The 17088-nt window shown below is 41.1% G+C and overlaps 1 protein-coding gene across 1 annotated transcript in view; it reads right to left on the reverse strand.

The window, feature by feature from the left end:
• Positions 1 to 17088, reverse strand: part of REC114 (REC114 meiotic recombination protein) — a 237492-nt gene that overhangs the window by 14684 nt on the left and 205720 nt on the right. The window contains exon 3 of the mRNA XM_007948990.1: positions 7246 to 7329. Within this exon, the coding sequence (XP_007947181.1) occupies positions 7246 to 7329 (84 nt within the window). The remainder of the gene's footprint in view (positions 1 to 7245; positions 7330 to 17088) is intronic.

Genomic DNA, 17088 nt, shown 5'->3' on the forward strand with positions numbered 1-17088 from the left:
CAAGGAGGGGTTGCTATGAGTCAGGTGTGACTCCACGGCACGTAACATAACAACATATTATATATGTGGTATTTTAAACAATATCACTGTTCTGTAACCTGATAACAATAAGCATATAAAAACAGAAACCTACCTTATTACTTCTGATGGCTGAAAAATTCCTTCATTTAACTGGCCTATTGACAAGCATTTAAGTCATTTCCAGCTCTGTTCCTTATTATAAATCACAAAACTTTGGTGAGCATCCTTATACATACAGCTTTGCACATAAATGTATCAAAGTAGACTTGCTCGGTTGAATGACATTTGTATTTCATGTCTTGGTACATGCTGCCTGTGGCACGTTAGTACCAGCTTACTCCCACCAAGCGTCCCTGTACCCATCTTCCTCCACCCTCCTACACTGGAGAGCTGATTCCTTGTTTTCAGCTGATTAGCTGCTGCTTTTAAGTTTTTCTCAATCTACTAGGTTAGCATATATATTTATTTTAAAATTTCATTTCTTTTTAAAAAATCATTTCTTCAATTACTAGTGAGGTTAAATATTTTTCTTATGCTTATTGGCCTTTATTTTTTCCTTTTGCCCATTTTTCTCTTGGATGGATCATCCTAAAATTATGACAAGTCATTAAAACCTATTTTCTCTGAGGAATGGTAAAGAACTGTTTAAAACAGTACAGTTTTTGGTAATACTGTGTTTCATCTTTTGTCAAATTAGAGCTGATTTCCTTGTTCTCAATTAATTAGCTGTTTCTAATTCATCCTCATTTAAAATCTACATGAAGATATCTGTATGAAGTACTTTTTTATTAGCTGTTTCTATTATGATTCTGTAATATCTAACTGACCTTTTGAGAAACAATCACATTATATAATTATATCTTGTAGCTAGCTAAAGAGCTGTATGCACAAAGAGGCCCAATTGTTATTAAATGGATAAGCATGGCAGAAATCTGAGACTAACTGTTGCAAGTCTACACCATATGTAAGTATACATAAGAAACCAGTTTGGGTAGGCAGGGTTTCTTAGTAGTGCAGTTCCAAGAAATGTCAGAGTAAGTTAAATGCCTGAGAACTCAATTGCAGTCTTTCTCCATGTTTGCTTCTGTAAAATCCTCCAAAAGAATTTGAGCTTATCATCTAAAGCCAGAAATACCACTTCAATGCATGTGGATCCCAGATAAAACCAAGGTCCCTCAGGAAGAACCGGCAAATGAGTTACATCTCCATCCCACATCCTCTATGCCAGGGGTTACCACATGGCAAACCTGCCACTGGCTTAATAAAACGGACCACTAGATTGAAAATATTGATGAGATTTATTTTTATGCCATCACTAAGAGTCAGAAAGAGCTCCTTGCTTTTGCAAAGAGAAAAATGAAGTTTTCAAGTATATCCTGACAGCCATCAACTGCCTCAAACACACAGTCTCCAGTTTCTATCATCAAAGGAGATTAGCACAGAATTAGTACCTTTTAAGTAGTGGCTTACATACTAAGTTGCTTCTACCCTACTTCAAGACAGTTAATTTTAAGTTACTACAACTAATAGGAAATTCTTTTATTATACAGACTCCTTAAGGAAACCAAAGTCAAGGGTCACTGCTTTTCTACATTTATCACCACATACTCACAATTAAGAAGATGGAGGTTTCATTGCTTTCCTGGTATAATTAGGCTCGCTATGTGCTGACACACAGGAGTGACCAGCATCTCCAAGCAAAGATTCTTTTTTTAAAAAAATTGTGATTTGGGTGAAAGTTTACAGAGCAAATTCACTTTCCGTATAGCAGCTCACATACGCTTTGTCTCACGACATTGACTGCAATCTCTGACAATGCAACAGCTCCCCTCCCTCTTTCTCCCCATAGTTACCTCTTCCCTGTGTCCTTCCCTCCCATGCACTCCTGCCCCCTGAGCTGTCTCCCTGTGCATACACAGCCCTTCTATTCTCCCATGATTGATCTTTCTAAGGAGTGTATCTACCTAATATAAATGTTCAGTTCATATGCCTATCTTTGTTTGGCTGGAAGTCACAGGAGTGGGTTTAATTCTAGACCTGAAGGGCAGGTAGGGGCCATAGTCTCAGTGGTTCCATCAGGCTCTATCAGACCAGCAAACCTGGTCTTTTTTTTTTTTTTTTAAGTGATGTTGAGTTTTGTTCCACATTGTTCTCCCTCTCTATCCAAGATCTCCTACATAGATCCCCCTCTGAGTGGTTGACAGTGGTAGCTGGGCACCAACTAGTTCTGGTCTCATAGTCATACAGGCTGAGGACCATAATGGTATACCAGTCGTCCAAGTAAAGATTCTTAAGCTGCAGACTACAGAGCAGATGTTACAGGGACAGCCTCATGCTCTGTGAGCTGAGGTGCTCAGACAGCAGCCTCAGAGAAACACAGGCTAGGAGACACAGGGGCTGCACCAATGCAGTCAGTTTTTCCTGCTGGTTTTCATTTCAGCCCCCAGATTGTGAGAAGTCTTCTTTTACCACTGGGATCCCAACAAAGCTGTTTTCCCACTGTTAACCGTGAACTCCTTATTGGAGAAAATTACAGAAAAAGGACTTAAGCAGAGAAGGAATTTCAGCATTTTCTTTGATTGTTTGCTTTGACACTAAGGCAATACTCGATGTACAGGTCAGATAAAATCATGTTAAAGTCCTCAGTGAGTTAGTTACTGAGGGTGGGAAGTACAGAGGTTCAGGTTCAGGTTTACTCCTTGGAACCAAAGTTCCCTTTGGATGGGGAAAGCTGTCTACTGTTCAACCAACCAGCTGCTGCTGAGCCAGCTGGCTGAGCTGTTGAGCCAGCTCCCACTCATGATGGCCCTGTGTACGTCAGGGAAGAACTGTGACCCACAGGATTTCCAGTGGCTGTTTTTTTTTGGGAAGTAGATCACTAAGCCTTTCTCCTGAGGTATCTCTGGGTGGATTCAAACCACCAACCTTCAGGTTGGCAGCAAACCACCAACCTTCAGGTTAGCAGGTTATCTGTAAACTGTTTGCCCTGTCCAGGAACTTCCTGTTAGAACATGTGCTTCTTTTTGTTTCAGAAAATCTGATAAAAAAGAAATGGCACTGGCTGACAGTAAACAAACACACAAACAAAACGGAACTCACTGCTACGGAGTCGATTCTGACTCACAGTGACCCCTGTTGGGTTTCCAAGGTAGTAAATCTTCACGTAAGTGGATTGCCCAGTCTTCCTTTCGCAGAGCAGCTAGAGGGTTTGAACCACCAACCTTCTGGTTAGCAGTCAAATGCCTTAGGTGTAGACTGGGCCATTTTTGATCAGATTTGCCGAAACAAAAAGAGGCATGTGTTACAAATAGGCAGAACTTAATCTACTTATTTCAGTCCAGAGAGAAACAGACATACAATGCTTGCTACCCTCAGAAGTTAAGTTACATTAAATTGTTGTGAGAGGAGTGAAAGTTTTATTTTAAAATTCTTCCACCTATCTATTGAAACAGTGGTGCTTGTTGTCTTAACACTTGGTAACTAAGAGTTATCCAAGGCAAGAAGCACCAGAGATGGACCCTTTGCCAGGTTAAGGCAGAAAGAAGGCTCTGTTGGTTCAATATTAATACATTACAGCAAATAAGTAGATCAAAGGAGGAAAAAAAAAAGAAATACGCTCTTAATGGGTGTCAAAAAGCATTTGATAAAATTTAATATGTAATCCTGCTAAAATTATTAATAAATGTACTATAAAGGAAAGCATATGCCTTCCATGGCAAAGAATATCCAACCAACAGCCAGAGATGTACTTAACATGTAAACCCTATCGCATTCTAGTCAGGAAGATGTCAAGGATGCCACTATCATATAAGTGTACATTCTGGAAGGTCTAGCTACTTCAGTAAGGCAGGAAAAGTAATAAAAGGTATCAACTTGTTAAGGAGTGAAATATGCCCTCTAAAATTGTTGTTGCTGGTAGGTGCTGTTGAGTCGATCTTGACTTATAGCGACCCCATGTACAAGAGAATGAGTGACTGACCTGTCCTGTGCCTGAGCCCATCACTGTAGCTGCTGTGTCAATCCATCTTGTTGAGTGTCTTCCCCTTTTTTTCTGACCCTCCATTTTACCAAGCATGGTATCCTTCTCAGGGACTGGTCCCTTCTGACACCTGACCAAAGTAGGTGAGACAAAGTCTGGCCGTTCTCACTTCTGAGAAGCATGCTGGCTGCACTTCTGCCAGGATAAATTTGTGTTGTGAATTCTAATCTCTATGCCTGTGGTTATAATCCCATTTGGGAATAGGTTATCTTTGTCAGGTTAATGAGGAGGGATTAGTGTAGGGCATATTTTGAGTCAATCTTTTTTATGATATAAAAGAAATTAAACAAGCGAGCAGAGCAGACATGGGGTAAGATAGATGCCAAGCCACATGGAGATCTCCAACACAGCAGGAGACAAGCTGAAGAGACAAGGACCTTCCCCCAGAGCTGACAGGGAGAGAAAGCCTTCCCTGAGGGCCAGCACTCTGAATTCAGACTTCTAGGCTCCTAAACAGGAGCTCTGGTAGCACAGTGCCTAAGGCACTTGATTGCTAACCAGAGAGCTGGCGGTTCAAACCCACCAGCCACTCCTTGGAAGGAAGATTGAGCAGTCTATTTCTGTAGCGAGGCGTCACTATGAGTCGGGTCCGACTTGATGGCACATAGCAACATTGGAAATAATACGATGATCACATTTGCAAATTATAGAACTACTTTTCTAGAAATTAAAAAAAAAAATGTTTACTAAGGAGGCTAAGGTGAGGCAGTGGTGGTTCAGTGATGAGAGCTTCCACGTGGGAGACCTGGTTTAGATTCCTGGCCCATGCCCCTCATAGGCAGCCACCACCCGTCTGTTATTGGAGCCTTGTGTGCTGCTATAGTGCTGAGCAGGTTTTGCTGAAGCTTCCAGTCCAGGAAGACAGATCTGCAATCTACTTCTGAAAATTAGCCAGTGAAAACCCCACAGATCACAACGATCTGATCTGCAGCCGACCATGGGGATGGCCCAGGGCAGGGCAGCATCTCCTCCTATTGTGCGTGGGGTCACCAAGGAACATGCTACTCGATGCCTACTAAAAGCAAAGGAGGCTAAACTGAAATGAATTCAGAAAAAAATCCAATCAGCAGCTAGAAATAACTTGACAATAAAGAATACAATTCACAATAACAAGCAGAAAGTTCCTAGCCTGTATACACACACATACACACATATATCTCAATCTCACAATTAATGCTTATGAAAAAAACAGTCAAAGAATCAGTCGTATTGCACTGGTCAAATCTACTGCAAAAGACCTCTTTGAAGATTAAGGTATGCCTGACCCAAGCCAAGGTATTTTGAATCACCTCATATGCGTGTGGAAACTGGACAATGAATAAGGAAGACCTAAATGGACCCACCAGCCACTCCTCGGAAGGAAGGTTGGGCAATCCTACTTCCGTAGTGATACTGCCTCGGAAACCCAAGGAGGGGTCGCTATGAGTCGGGGCCGACTCGACGGCACATAACAACAACAACAACAACAAATGGAATTGATGCACTTGAGTTGTGCTGTTGGCAAAGAATACTGAAAGTACCATGGACTGCCAGAAGAAGGAACAAATCTGTCCTGGAAGAAGTGCAGCCAGGATGCTCCTTGGAAGCAAGAATGGCCAGACTTTGTCTCACCTACTTTGGTCATGCTGTCAGAAGGAACCATTCCTGGAGAAGGGCATCATGTTCGGTAAAGTGAAGGGTCAGTGAAAAGGGGGAAGACCCTCAACGAGATGTACTGACACCAGTGGCTACAACAATGGGCTCAGGTATAGCAAGGATTGTGAGGATGGTGCATGACTGGGCAGTGTTTCATTTTGTTGTACATGGGGTCGCTATGAGTCAGAGCTGACTCGACAATACCTAACAACAACAACAACAACAAACTTTAATAACAAATTAAAAATCACAAAAAACAGTTACAACTCGAATAGTGAACATATGGTAGAGTATAACTATTTTTTTTGGAAAGATCTCTGTGTTCATTCAGCACATACAATCCTGGCCTGGGAGTCAGAAGACCAATGCGCAGCCCAGCTCTCAGCTAGCTATAACCTTGGTGACTGGCTTAATTCAATCAGTTTCCTCATATATTAAATGAAAACAGGGGTTCCTACGGTTTGTGTGTGTGTGCTCCAGCCAGTGGACTCCTCCTCAAAATAATGTTTTTATATCACATAAAATAAAATCCATAAGATTACAAAGAAAACTAATTACACTGAAATATTTATTATAATATTAAGATACTCATTTGTGATCTAATAATATATATGCTTCTTTAGTAATATAATTAATAAAAAGATCTAGCAGCAGGACTAATAAGCACTGTAATTCTGAGGTAGCTATGAGAATAAATGACATTTTGAGATTCCCGAGAAAAGCGTAATGTGACATGAAAATGTGATTCCCAGTGGTGATATGGTCTAATACTATTGTGGTCTGTTAGCTACATTCACAATTTGAAATGATAAATGTCAATTAGGAGTCAATGAAAATCCTTGCAAGTTCATAGATCTCCTGAATGTCCTGGAGACTCTTTGGGGGTCTGTGGACTTTCTTTGGGGGTTAAAAACTCCTCTCTCTACTAGATGCTCTTGAAGACCTCTTCCAACCCCAGAATCTGAATCCATTCAAAATTAGCATCTTTCACCTGAGCTGCAATATGATCTACTCAGTGAATGCTAACAGATTGGTTTTTATCATTATTTCTGAAAGAAAATAACCCAGGTGATTAGTCTGCATGGTTCTTTGATGAGGATCATTCTTTAGGTTTAATACAGCTAGAGAGCAAATAAAAGGGATTTTTTAAAAAATATTAAAGAAGGGATAAAATGAAAAGATAGATTGAGTGAAACAGTGTAAAATACACAACTTTCTTAATATCCAAAGAGCAAGACAAACTATGATGGACTCCACCGCCTCCCAATTTGTGTTTGGGGGACAGAGAATTAGATACTAAGAGATCAATCAAAGGCCTGGCTCTTTAGTAATGTCCTCTTGAAACCTCTCCACAATCCTTGTTTTCTGTCATGATGTTTGTTTTGCTCATGACCAACATAAACCTTTCTTAAACATGCATATTCCTCCCTGAACCATTTCACTACACAGAGAAGCTCCCCCTCACCCCACCGTACCCTGCGCCACACACACATAGAAGATGAGAAGGGTTTGATTCTATGGTTAAAATAGGTGGCCACACAGCATCTTGCCTTAATTGTTGTTCCAAACAACAGACAATCCATGCGTCTTACAATCTTCAACCAGTTCTTGCTGTCAATGAGTGAAAATCCTTCCTGAAACAAAGTAATTAGGCAAAATTAGCAATAGAAGCAAAAAGGGATGTGAAGAATAGCATCTGTGCAGCTGCCTCCTATTAGGAAGTTGTGTATTTCTTTTGTAACTTAAGTACAGCAGAAATGACTCACCATCACCAATTGCTAAGCATGACCCTTAGAATAAGTCCCCATGTCCTAGTGTTCTTCCTACATGAGCAGCATTATCAGTCTCAACTTGTTTTTGCTTTTCTCAATCTTTTCATATTGAAAATCAATAAAACAGTAAAGATAGTAAATGTCTATAGCTGTATTTTCTATAAAAATGTATTTCTCAAACTCTAGGATTTGCCAAATATGGCTTTATATCCACTATAAGGAGCTCTAGGGGCACAGTACCTAAGGTATTTTGATTGCTAACCAGAAAGTTGGTAGTTCAAACCCACCAGCCACTCCACGGAAAGGAAGATGGGGCAATCTACTTCTGTAAAGACTTACCACCTCGGAAACCCAATGGGAATCGCCATCAGTTGGAATCAACTCGATGGCAGTTTTTTTTTTTTCAATATCCATTAATTTAACTTATCTGACACATCACTAAATGCATAGTGAGATTTCTTCCTGAGAATCTTATTTTCAGCTTCCCAAGAACGGAAAAATTGAAGCAATTTATTTTTGTATACTGAATATTTGGTTCTTGATTTCAATCTGAAAAAACCAACCAACCAACCAAAAAAGCAAAGAGGGCAGTAGAGGGCACACAAGTCTCGAAAGAGAGACAAGAGTCCGCTCCTTAAGGTGGATGGATGAACTTTTTCTGCAGGGTGTTAACAAAGGACACAGAAAGGACTGAGGAGTGTGATAGCTCTTCAACTCCAGTTACGTGGTCAGTGGATTTCCTCAGTTAAGCAGCCCATTAAACTAAAATGTCTTTAGCGTATTGCAAAACGAATCCAGGGAACACAGAAACTGACAGTATGCAAAAACTGTCTGCAAACTGCCATTCTATTTTATATATTTTGTAACGTTATATAATGTTAGTCTCCCACCGTCAGTGGGGACTACTGGAATAATTCAAGAAAGCCCTAACTCTTGGAAAACAAAAAAAATGTTGATCCACAGCATTCAAACCCTCATAAAATTGCTCTTTCTAAATGTGAACATGATCAATGTTCCTATTTCCATAGAAGAAATGCACAGAAAACAGCATGGGTAAATTTTTAGCTATCTTCATTTTTAAGAAAGAAATATATATCTGGATCTATTCTCAAATGCTGATTCTGTAAGTTTTATCATCAACAGTTTTACTTTTCTTTTAAACAGAAAAAGAAGCTAGACAAACCATTTGTGGTATCTTCTTAAAATTCTTCCAGATTTAGCAAAAAGAAACTCATTCGTTATATTCAAAACATGCAGATAACTGTAGTTCAAAATGGCAGTACATGGGGGAGCCTGGCACTCACATACTTGGCTGGTGGGAATGCAAATTGGTATAATCCCTCTGGGGGTAATTTGTCAATAACAAAATTATAAATGCGTTTACCCTCTGAACCAGTAACCCCAATTCTAGGAATTTATTCTACAGATCCACCTGCACACAAACGAAGGATGCATGTGTAAGGTTAAGTGTCGTTGCATTTTTTTCCAACAGTGTAAGACTGGAAACAGTTGAAATGTGTATAAACGGTGGACTGGTAAATAAATTATGGAACTCTATGTAATAGAAGCAACCAGAGCTCCTATATTATAGGAGCTATATAATAGGAGCTCTGGTGGTATAGTGGTTAAGGCATTTGGCTGCTAACCAAACGGTCAGTGGTTCAAACCCACCAGCCGCTCTGTAGAAAAAAGATGAGGCAATCTGCTTCTGTAAAGATTTATAGCCTTGGAAACCCAATAGGGGTTGCTATGAGTTGGTATCGACTTGATGGCAGTAAGTTTGGTTTCTGGTTTGACACAATGGAAGAGGAACACTGGTGGCACAGTGGTTAAGAGCTTGGTTACTAACTGAAATGTCAGGGTTTGAACCCACCAGCCACTTCGCAGGAGAAAGATGAGTCAGTCTGCTTCCATAAGGATTTACAACTTTGGAAACCTTTTGGCAGTTCTACTCTGTCCTATAGTACTGTTGTGAGTTGGAATTGACTTGATGGCAGTGGGCTTTTTTCATTGTTGTTTATATAATGTAATGTTTCTGATTGGTATAAATGGTTAATGTGCTCAGCTGCTAACTGAAAGGTTAGAGGTTCAAGTTCACCTAGAGGCACCCTGAAAGAAAGTCCTGGCAATGTACTCCTAAAAGAATCATCGACTGAAAACCCCATGGGTCACAGTTCTCCTCTGACCCCCATGGGGTCGCCAGGAGTCAGAGCTGACTGAACAGCAACCAGTCAAACTGGTGTACAATGAAATGCCACACTGCTGTAAAAAGAATGCATGTGTGCATCAGTGCCGCTCAACAGAAATATGACACAAGCCACCTGTGGGAGTTTCCTAGTTGCTACATTTTGAAAAACAAAAATAAATAGGTGAAATTGATATTAGTATTTATTTAACTTGATATATCAAAACATTATCATTTCAACATATATACAATGTAAAAAAATTATTAATGAGATTTTTAACATTCTTTTTTTTAACTAAGTTTTTGAAATCCAGTATGTACTTTGCACTTACAGTACATCTCAATCCAGATGCTGAATTTTCAATGGTTAAAGTGAAATGCAGTCCTATCAAAAGAATAAAGATGAATTTAATGGGAAAATAGTTTACACTGTTTCCATTTTAAAATTTAAATTAAAACTCAGGTGTTTATCTAGAAAGCAGAAGAGGACTGACAGACTACTAGCACATAGGATTCTGGCACCTGTCTCCGTCTTTCCCCCATGCCTCTTCCTGAGGCAGAACTGTCCTCCTGTCTGCGGGTTATTTCGATACTCCCTGGAGTCCTCATAATACATTTTGTTTTGTTGCCGATGATGATATTTTACTGTGTGTGTGTGTTTGCTTGAAACAACTCAAGCATGTTTCCATTACTTAAAACCAAAGGATTCTAACTAATCCAAGAATTATTTTAATTTCATAGTAATGTTAATTTTATCAGTGAAAATTATACAATTACAAAGGAAAAAAAAAACCAACTCAAGTGTTTAGTTGCACCAGCCACACTTCAAGTGCTCAGTGTCTCATACTTCCTGTGGCCACCTTCTTGGTCAGGGTAGCTCTGCCCTCTACATATACCTGATCTTCAAGATAGACTGTTAAGCAAAGAGCAAGATACAGATATTAACTGAACAATACAGACCGCTAAGCAACCTTTTGTGAAAGTAAGGGAGGAGTTATGGATTGAATTGTGTCCCAGAACATATGTGTTGTAATTCCTGACCTCTGTGGATATAATCTCATTTGGGAATGGATTGTCTTTGTTATGGTTATGAGGCAGGATAAGGGTAGGGTGTGTTTGGAGTCAATCTCTTGAGATATAAAAAGAGATTAGACAAGCTAAGCAGCAGAGAGGGGGCAAGAGGCAAGAACTCTCCTCTAGCGCCGGCAGAGCAAAGCCTTCCCTGGAGCTGGCACCCTGAATTCGGACTCTGAGCCTCCTAAACTGAGAAAATAAACTTCTGTTTGGTAAAGTCGTCCACTTGTGGTATTTCTGTTACAGCAGCTCTAGAAAACTAAGACAGGAGTGAACACAACAATGTATATTCTCATTTGCTTTTATTTACTAAAACAGCTGGAAAGATACAGAAAATGATAAAAATTATTACTGTAGGAGGTGGACGTGAGCAGGGCAGATGGGAACAGAGGTGGGAGAGATTTTTTTTTTACCACATATCTATTTATATTACTTTGATTTTTAAAACCATATATGTATGTTGTTGTGTACCATCAAGTCAGACCCGACTCATAGCGACCCCTCCTTGGGTTTCCAAGGCGTATGACTACAGAAGTAGACTGCCCAACCTTCCTTCTGAGGAGTGGCTGGTGGGTTTGAACCTCCAGCCTTCTGGTTAGCAGTCAAGTGCCTTAGGCACTACGGCCACCAGAGCTCCTGCGTATATGTCTACGTCTACGTCTACGTCTACGTCTACGTCTACATCTACGTCTATGTCTACGTGTCGTTGTTATTATGTGCCATATGAGTCGGACTCACTCATAGCGACCCCTCCTTGGGTTTCTGAGGCAGTATCTCTACGGAAGTAGATTGCCCCATCTTCCTTCTGAGGAATGGTGGGAGGGTTTGAACTGCCAGCCTTCTGGTTATCAGTCAAGTGCCTTAGGCACTGCGCTACCAGAGTTCCCATGTATATGTGTATGTATGTGTGTGTACACACACACACACACACACACTGCCATTGAGTCAGTTCTGACTCATAGCGACTCCCATTGGGTTTCCAAGGCTGTAAATCTTTACAGAAGTAGATTGCCCCACCTTCCTTCTGTGGAGCAGCTGGTGAGTTTGAACTTCTGACCTTCTGGTTAGCAGCCAAATGCCTTGTCCACTCCGCCACTAGATTCCATTTATATATATGCTGTCTTATGCATGCATATGAGAACATTTGTGTAAATGAGGATACCCATTCCAATATGGCATGAACTTGGTTAAGTCAAGGAAGAGGTGAAATTTCACTATTTTTCTGTAAATCTAAAACTATTCTAAAATAAAAAGTCTATTAGTCCTAGAGACTGGTACACCATCTGATCTGCAGCCTATACAACTATGAGACCAGAAGAACTAGATGGTGCCTGGCTACCAGTCATCCACATGGAAGGGGATCTATGTAGGAGATCCTGGATAGAGAGGGAGAACAATGTGGAACAAAACTCAAAATCATTTGGAGGGAAAAAACAAAAAAAAAAGTGGGGACCAGGTTTGCTGGTCTGACAGAGCCTGGTGGAACCACTGAGACTATGGCCCCTAGCTGCCCTTCAGGTCTGGAATTGAACCCACACCTATTGTTTCTAGCCAAACAAAATACAGGCATGTGAGTTAAACATTTATCTCAAGTAGATACACGCCTTGGAGAGAACAATAATGGGAGAAAGAAGGGCTGCTTATGCACAGGGAGACAGCTCAGGGGGGCAGGAATGTATGGAGGGATGGACACTGGGAAGAGGTAACTATGGGGAGGAAGTGGGAGGGGAGCTGCTGCATTGTGGTAAACTGTGGTAAATGATATGAAACAAAGTATATGTGAACTGCTGTATGGAAAGTGAATTTGCTCTGTAAATCTTCATGCACATCACAATAAAAAAAAAAGTCTGTTACAAAAGACAAGAGAAGATAAGCTTTCCTCTTCCTATCTGTAGTACAATTTGGGTCCAGGGGACACCATCACCACTTGGCTATCCCACTAATAACCAAAACCAAAAAACCAAACCCACTGCCATCTAGTCGGCTCTGACTGATAGCAACCTTATAGGGCAGAGTAGAAATTTCCCATCAGATTTTCAAGGCTGTAAATCCTTACCGAAGCAGACTGCCTCATCTTTCTCCCACAGAGTGGCTGGTGGGTTCAAACCACTGACCTTCTGGTTAGCAGCCCAATGCTTTAACCAAGGCACCACCAGAACTCCATCCCATTGACAGCTCAATGTAAACATGCTCAGACCAGAATACAACAGTTTTTTCCCACACATGTTTTTGTTGCTCCTACATTCTCTGCCTCATTGAATGGCCATCAGCTTGATCTCATGCTAGACTCCTTGTTTTCTCACTCCTCCTCAACAGTAATCAAGTCTTGGAGATCCTATCCCCCAGATGACATTTTCATCTGACCATTCTCCCCATTTACACTCACTGCCAACATCAGACCTCAGAATGACTGCAATCTCAGAACTGGTTTCCCTTCCCCCAGGTTCAATCCCCACCCCCACCCCACAACACACACACACACAACAAAAAACTCACTGCCATGGAGTTGATTCCAACTGATAGTCACCCCACTGGATTTCTGAGGCTATAAATCTTTACGGAAGTAGATCACCCCATGTTCCTTCCATGGAGTGGCTGGTGGTTTGAACCACTGACCTTCTCATTAGCAGCCATGCCTTATTCTCTATGCTGCTGCCAGAATGGTCTTTGAAAAAACAAAAATCTGAGCTAGTCACTCACCTTAACGTCGTCAATCCTTCTCTCACCACAAGAAACACCTGCAGGATGAAGTCCAAATTCCTCAGCTGCATATAGGTCTCTAATATTTGACTTCTGCCTTTTATGTGTGCCTAAGGCATTTGACTGCTAACCAGAAGGCTGGGGGTCCAACCCACCAGCTACTCCTCGGAAGGAAGGTTGAGCAATCTACTTCTGTAGTGATACTGCCTCGGAAACCCAAGGAGGGGTCGCTATGAGTTGGGTTCAACTCGACGGCATATAACAACAATTTTCTTTAACTCTCAAAAAAAAAAAAAAAAAAAAAAAAGACACCCCAAACTCGCTGCTATTGAGTCAGTCCCGACTCATAGCAACCCCTTCTTGGGTTTCCAAGGCAGTATCACTATAGAAGTAGACTGCCCAACCTTGCTTCTGTGGAGTGGCTGGTGGGTTTGAATTGCCAGCCTCTGGTTAGCAGTCAAATGCTTTAGGCACTACACCACCAGAGCACTCATACACACCTCAAATTAGAGCTATATCAAATAACCTGTGGTTCTGCAAATGCACACCTTGCTTTCACTGTACAGTCCTTTTCTGGAATGCTCTTCCTTTTTCACTAATCTTTCATAACTCAGCTTTATCTTAACCACTCCCAACAAGGCAATGTTGGTTGACCCCTCAGAACTCTATTCTCTGTCAGGACCTTGTTGTACTTAGCATGCTATATGACAATCAGTTACATTTTCTTCTCTCTGATTAGAATGAGGAGGAATCCCTAGGCAGGGCAAAGGAGGTTCCAGAATGTGTCATATTAATCCTTGAATCTCCAGCAACAATGCTTAGCAAATACTACTGGATTGGCATGCATTCAGTTTAGGACTTTGTGGTAGTGGCTATGCTGGGAAAGGCCATGGTCTTCCTCCCTGATGGCACCTCTTAGTTGAGACATTTTATGACTCTTCTTCATCAATTTGTTCTCTTTTCCCCTACTGTCTACCTAATTAACCTCTAATCATTCGTTATTTCATCCCGAATCTCACCTGGGCCACTCTGCTATGCTTTCCTGTAACACTCTACAACTTTCTTCACATTTATCACAGTTTGTATGTGTACAGTAATTATTAGCTTAATGTCTATTTTTCTATTAGACTATAAGCTTTTAAGACTAAAGTTATGTGTTTTTATTATTTTCTTTCACTACTGTATACATGTTGTTGTTGTTGTTATGTGCCGTCAAGTCAAACCCAACTCATAGCGACCCCTCCTTGGGTTTCCGAGGCAGTATCACTACAGAAGTAGGATTGCTCAACCTTCCTTCCGAGGAGTGGCTGGTGGGTTTGAACCGCCAGCGGTCTGGTTAGCAGGCAAGTGTCTTAGCCACTATGCTACCAGAGCTCCCACTGTATATACAGCACCTGCCATATGTCTGAAGATCAAAGACTACAGTCTTCAGTATGGATTACACCTCAACATAAAGAAAACACTAATCCTCATAACTAGACCAATAAGCAACATCATGATAAAATGAAGAAATGGTTGAAGTTGTCAGAGACTTCATTTTACATGGATCCACAGTCAGCCCCCATGGAAGCAGCAGTCAGGAAATCAGATGTCATACTGCACAGGGCAAATCTGCTGTAAAAGACCTCTTTAAAGTGTTGAAGAGCAAAGATGTCACTTTGAAGACTAAGATGTGCCTAACCCAAGCCACAGTATTTTCGACTGCCTCATATGCATGTGAAAGCCAAACAATGAATAAGGAAGACCGAAGTTTCAGTTGTGGTGTTGGTTGTTGAAGAACAATGAAAGTGCCATGGACTGCCAGAAGAAGCAACAAGTCTGTTCTGGAAGAGGTGAAGCTGGAATGCTCCTTGGAAGTAAGAATGACCAGACTTCATCTCATCTACTTTGGTCACGTTTTCAGAAGGGACCATTCTCTAGAGAAGGATATCATGCTTGGTAAAGTAAAAAAAAAAAAAACAAAACTCACTGCCGTGGAGTAGATTTGACTCGTAGCGGCCTCTTCTGAGGTGGTATCTCTATGGAAATAGATTGCCTAATCTTCCTTCCAAGAAGTGGTTGGTAGGTTTGAACCGCCAGCCTTCTGGTGAACAGTCAAATGCCTTAGGCATTATGCCACTAGAGCTCCTTTGGAAAAGTAGAGGGTCAGAAAAGAAGAGGAAGACCCTCAATGAGATGGACTGATATGGTGGCTGCAATGATGGGCTCAAGCACAGCAGGGATTGTGAGGATGGTATAGGACCAGACAGTGTTTCTTTGTGTTGTACACAGGGTTGCTATGAGTCAGAGTCAACTCAATAGCACCTAACAACAAAAAAGTGTTTGACACTAGAAGATGCAGCAATACATTTTACTGAGTAAATGACTGAATAAAACACTTTTTATAAATTAGTTAACAGAATATTTCATGCCAGTATCATATTTTGGGGAGTAATGAAGTCAACAAATTTATGACTTGTCCAAAGATGCAGAATGTCTTATTTTTATTTGATTTACACTAATCTTCTCAAGATTGAAAAAGACATCTTTCATTTTAGTGTGTTCGGATGTAATAAAGAAATCTGTGTACCTAACCGTTTGTTATTCATAGATTCTCAGATTTCAATCATGTATCTTCCAATCTTTGAAAATCTACTTCTTGGAATCTCCTTTACGGTTCTCATCAACCTAGTGAATTCGGTTTAGCTCGAGTGAGGGTGCCTCTGTGCAGCCTCTGTTGACTTTCTCAGGGAGTTAAACCACCTGCCTTGTGCTCCCACAGCATGTTGTGTTGATCAGTACTAAATTACTCAGCGTTCCTGAGCTCCTATGTGGCTAGACACTGTGCAAGCAGCTTGAAAAAAAAAAAAAAGAATCGTCCCCAAGGGGAAATGCATCAGAATCTCCCAGGGAGCTTTTCTACTGGTGTTTGGAGTACCATCCCTCTGCCAGATCAAGAATCACTGCCAAAAGAAGTCACTGTTACTGATAAAGAGTCTGTCATATCCTTTGGAAGTGCCAGGATGGAAAAGAGGTTGACAACTTACAGCATAGGGTGGGAAGGAGAAAAAGCATACAGAACTCTAAGAAATACCAAATTTATCATTAGACAAAACAATAGGAGCCACCAAGAAATTATATCCAGGGTAGAGTAGTCTCATGGAAGGTGAGAGTTTCAAGTAGCTAATGGTCAAAGTGCCAGCTGATGCACAGGGAGGTCTGCACTGAACCTGGCAGTTGGAGGTGCTGTGCACTGTAGCCTTCTGTGTCTGAGTCTGTCTTCCTAGCCCTCACTCTCTTTCTAGCTCTCAACTTATTTCCAACTCTGTGAGAGCAAGAATTGTGTCTCATTCATCTTTGGGACCCACGTCTGTTGAACGGATAGAGTGCCAATCTTTGCCATACATTTGTCACCCCTCCCGCATTTCCTCCATCAGATTTTGACCCATCCCCTCGTGTGATCTAGCCTGAGGTACACTGGCCAAATACATATGATTCCCAGGGAGGACCCCATTACACTTTTGTACAAAGAGAGTCTCAAGCTTTGATTTTCAAGTATTTTAAATTGTGATGTTCATTTCTAGATTTTAGTTATCTGCGTTCTCTTTGGCTGCTGCTATTAGGAGCTCTGGTAGCATAGTGCCTAAGACACTTGCCTGCTAACCAGACGGCTGGTGGTTCAA

The sequence above is a fragment of the Orycteropus afer genome, unplaced genomic scaffold (assembly GCF_000298275.1).
Source record: "Orycteropus afer afer isolate SDZICR_OR568_19922 unplaced genomic scaffold, OryAfe1.0 scaffold00233, whole genome shotgun sequence".
Taxonomy (NCBI): Eukaryota; Metazoa; Chordata; class Mammalia; order Tubulidentata; family Orycteropodidae; genus Orycteropus; species Orycteropus afer.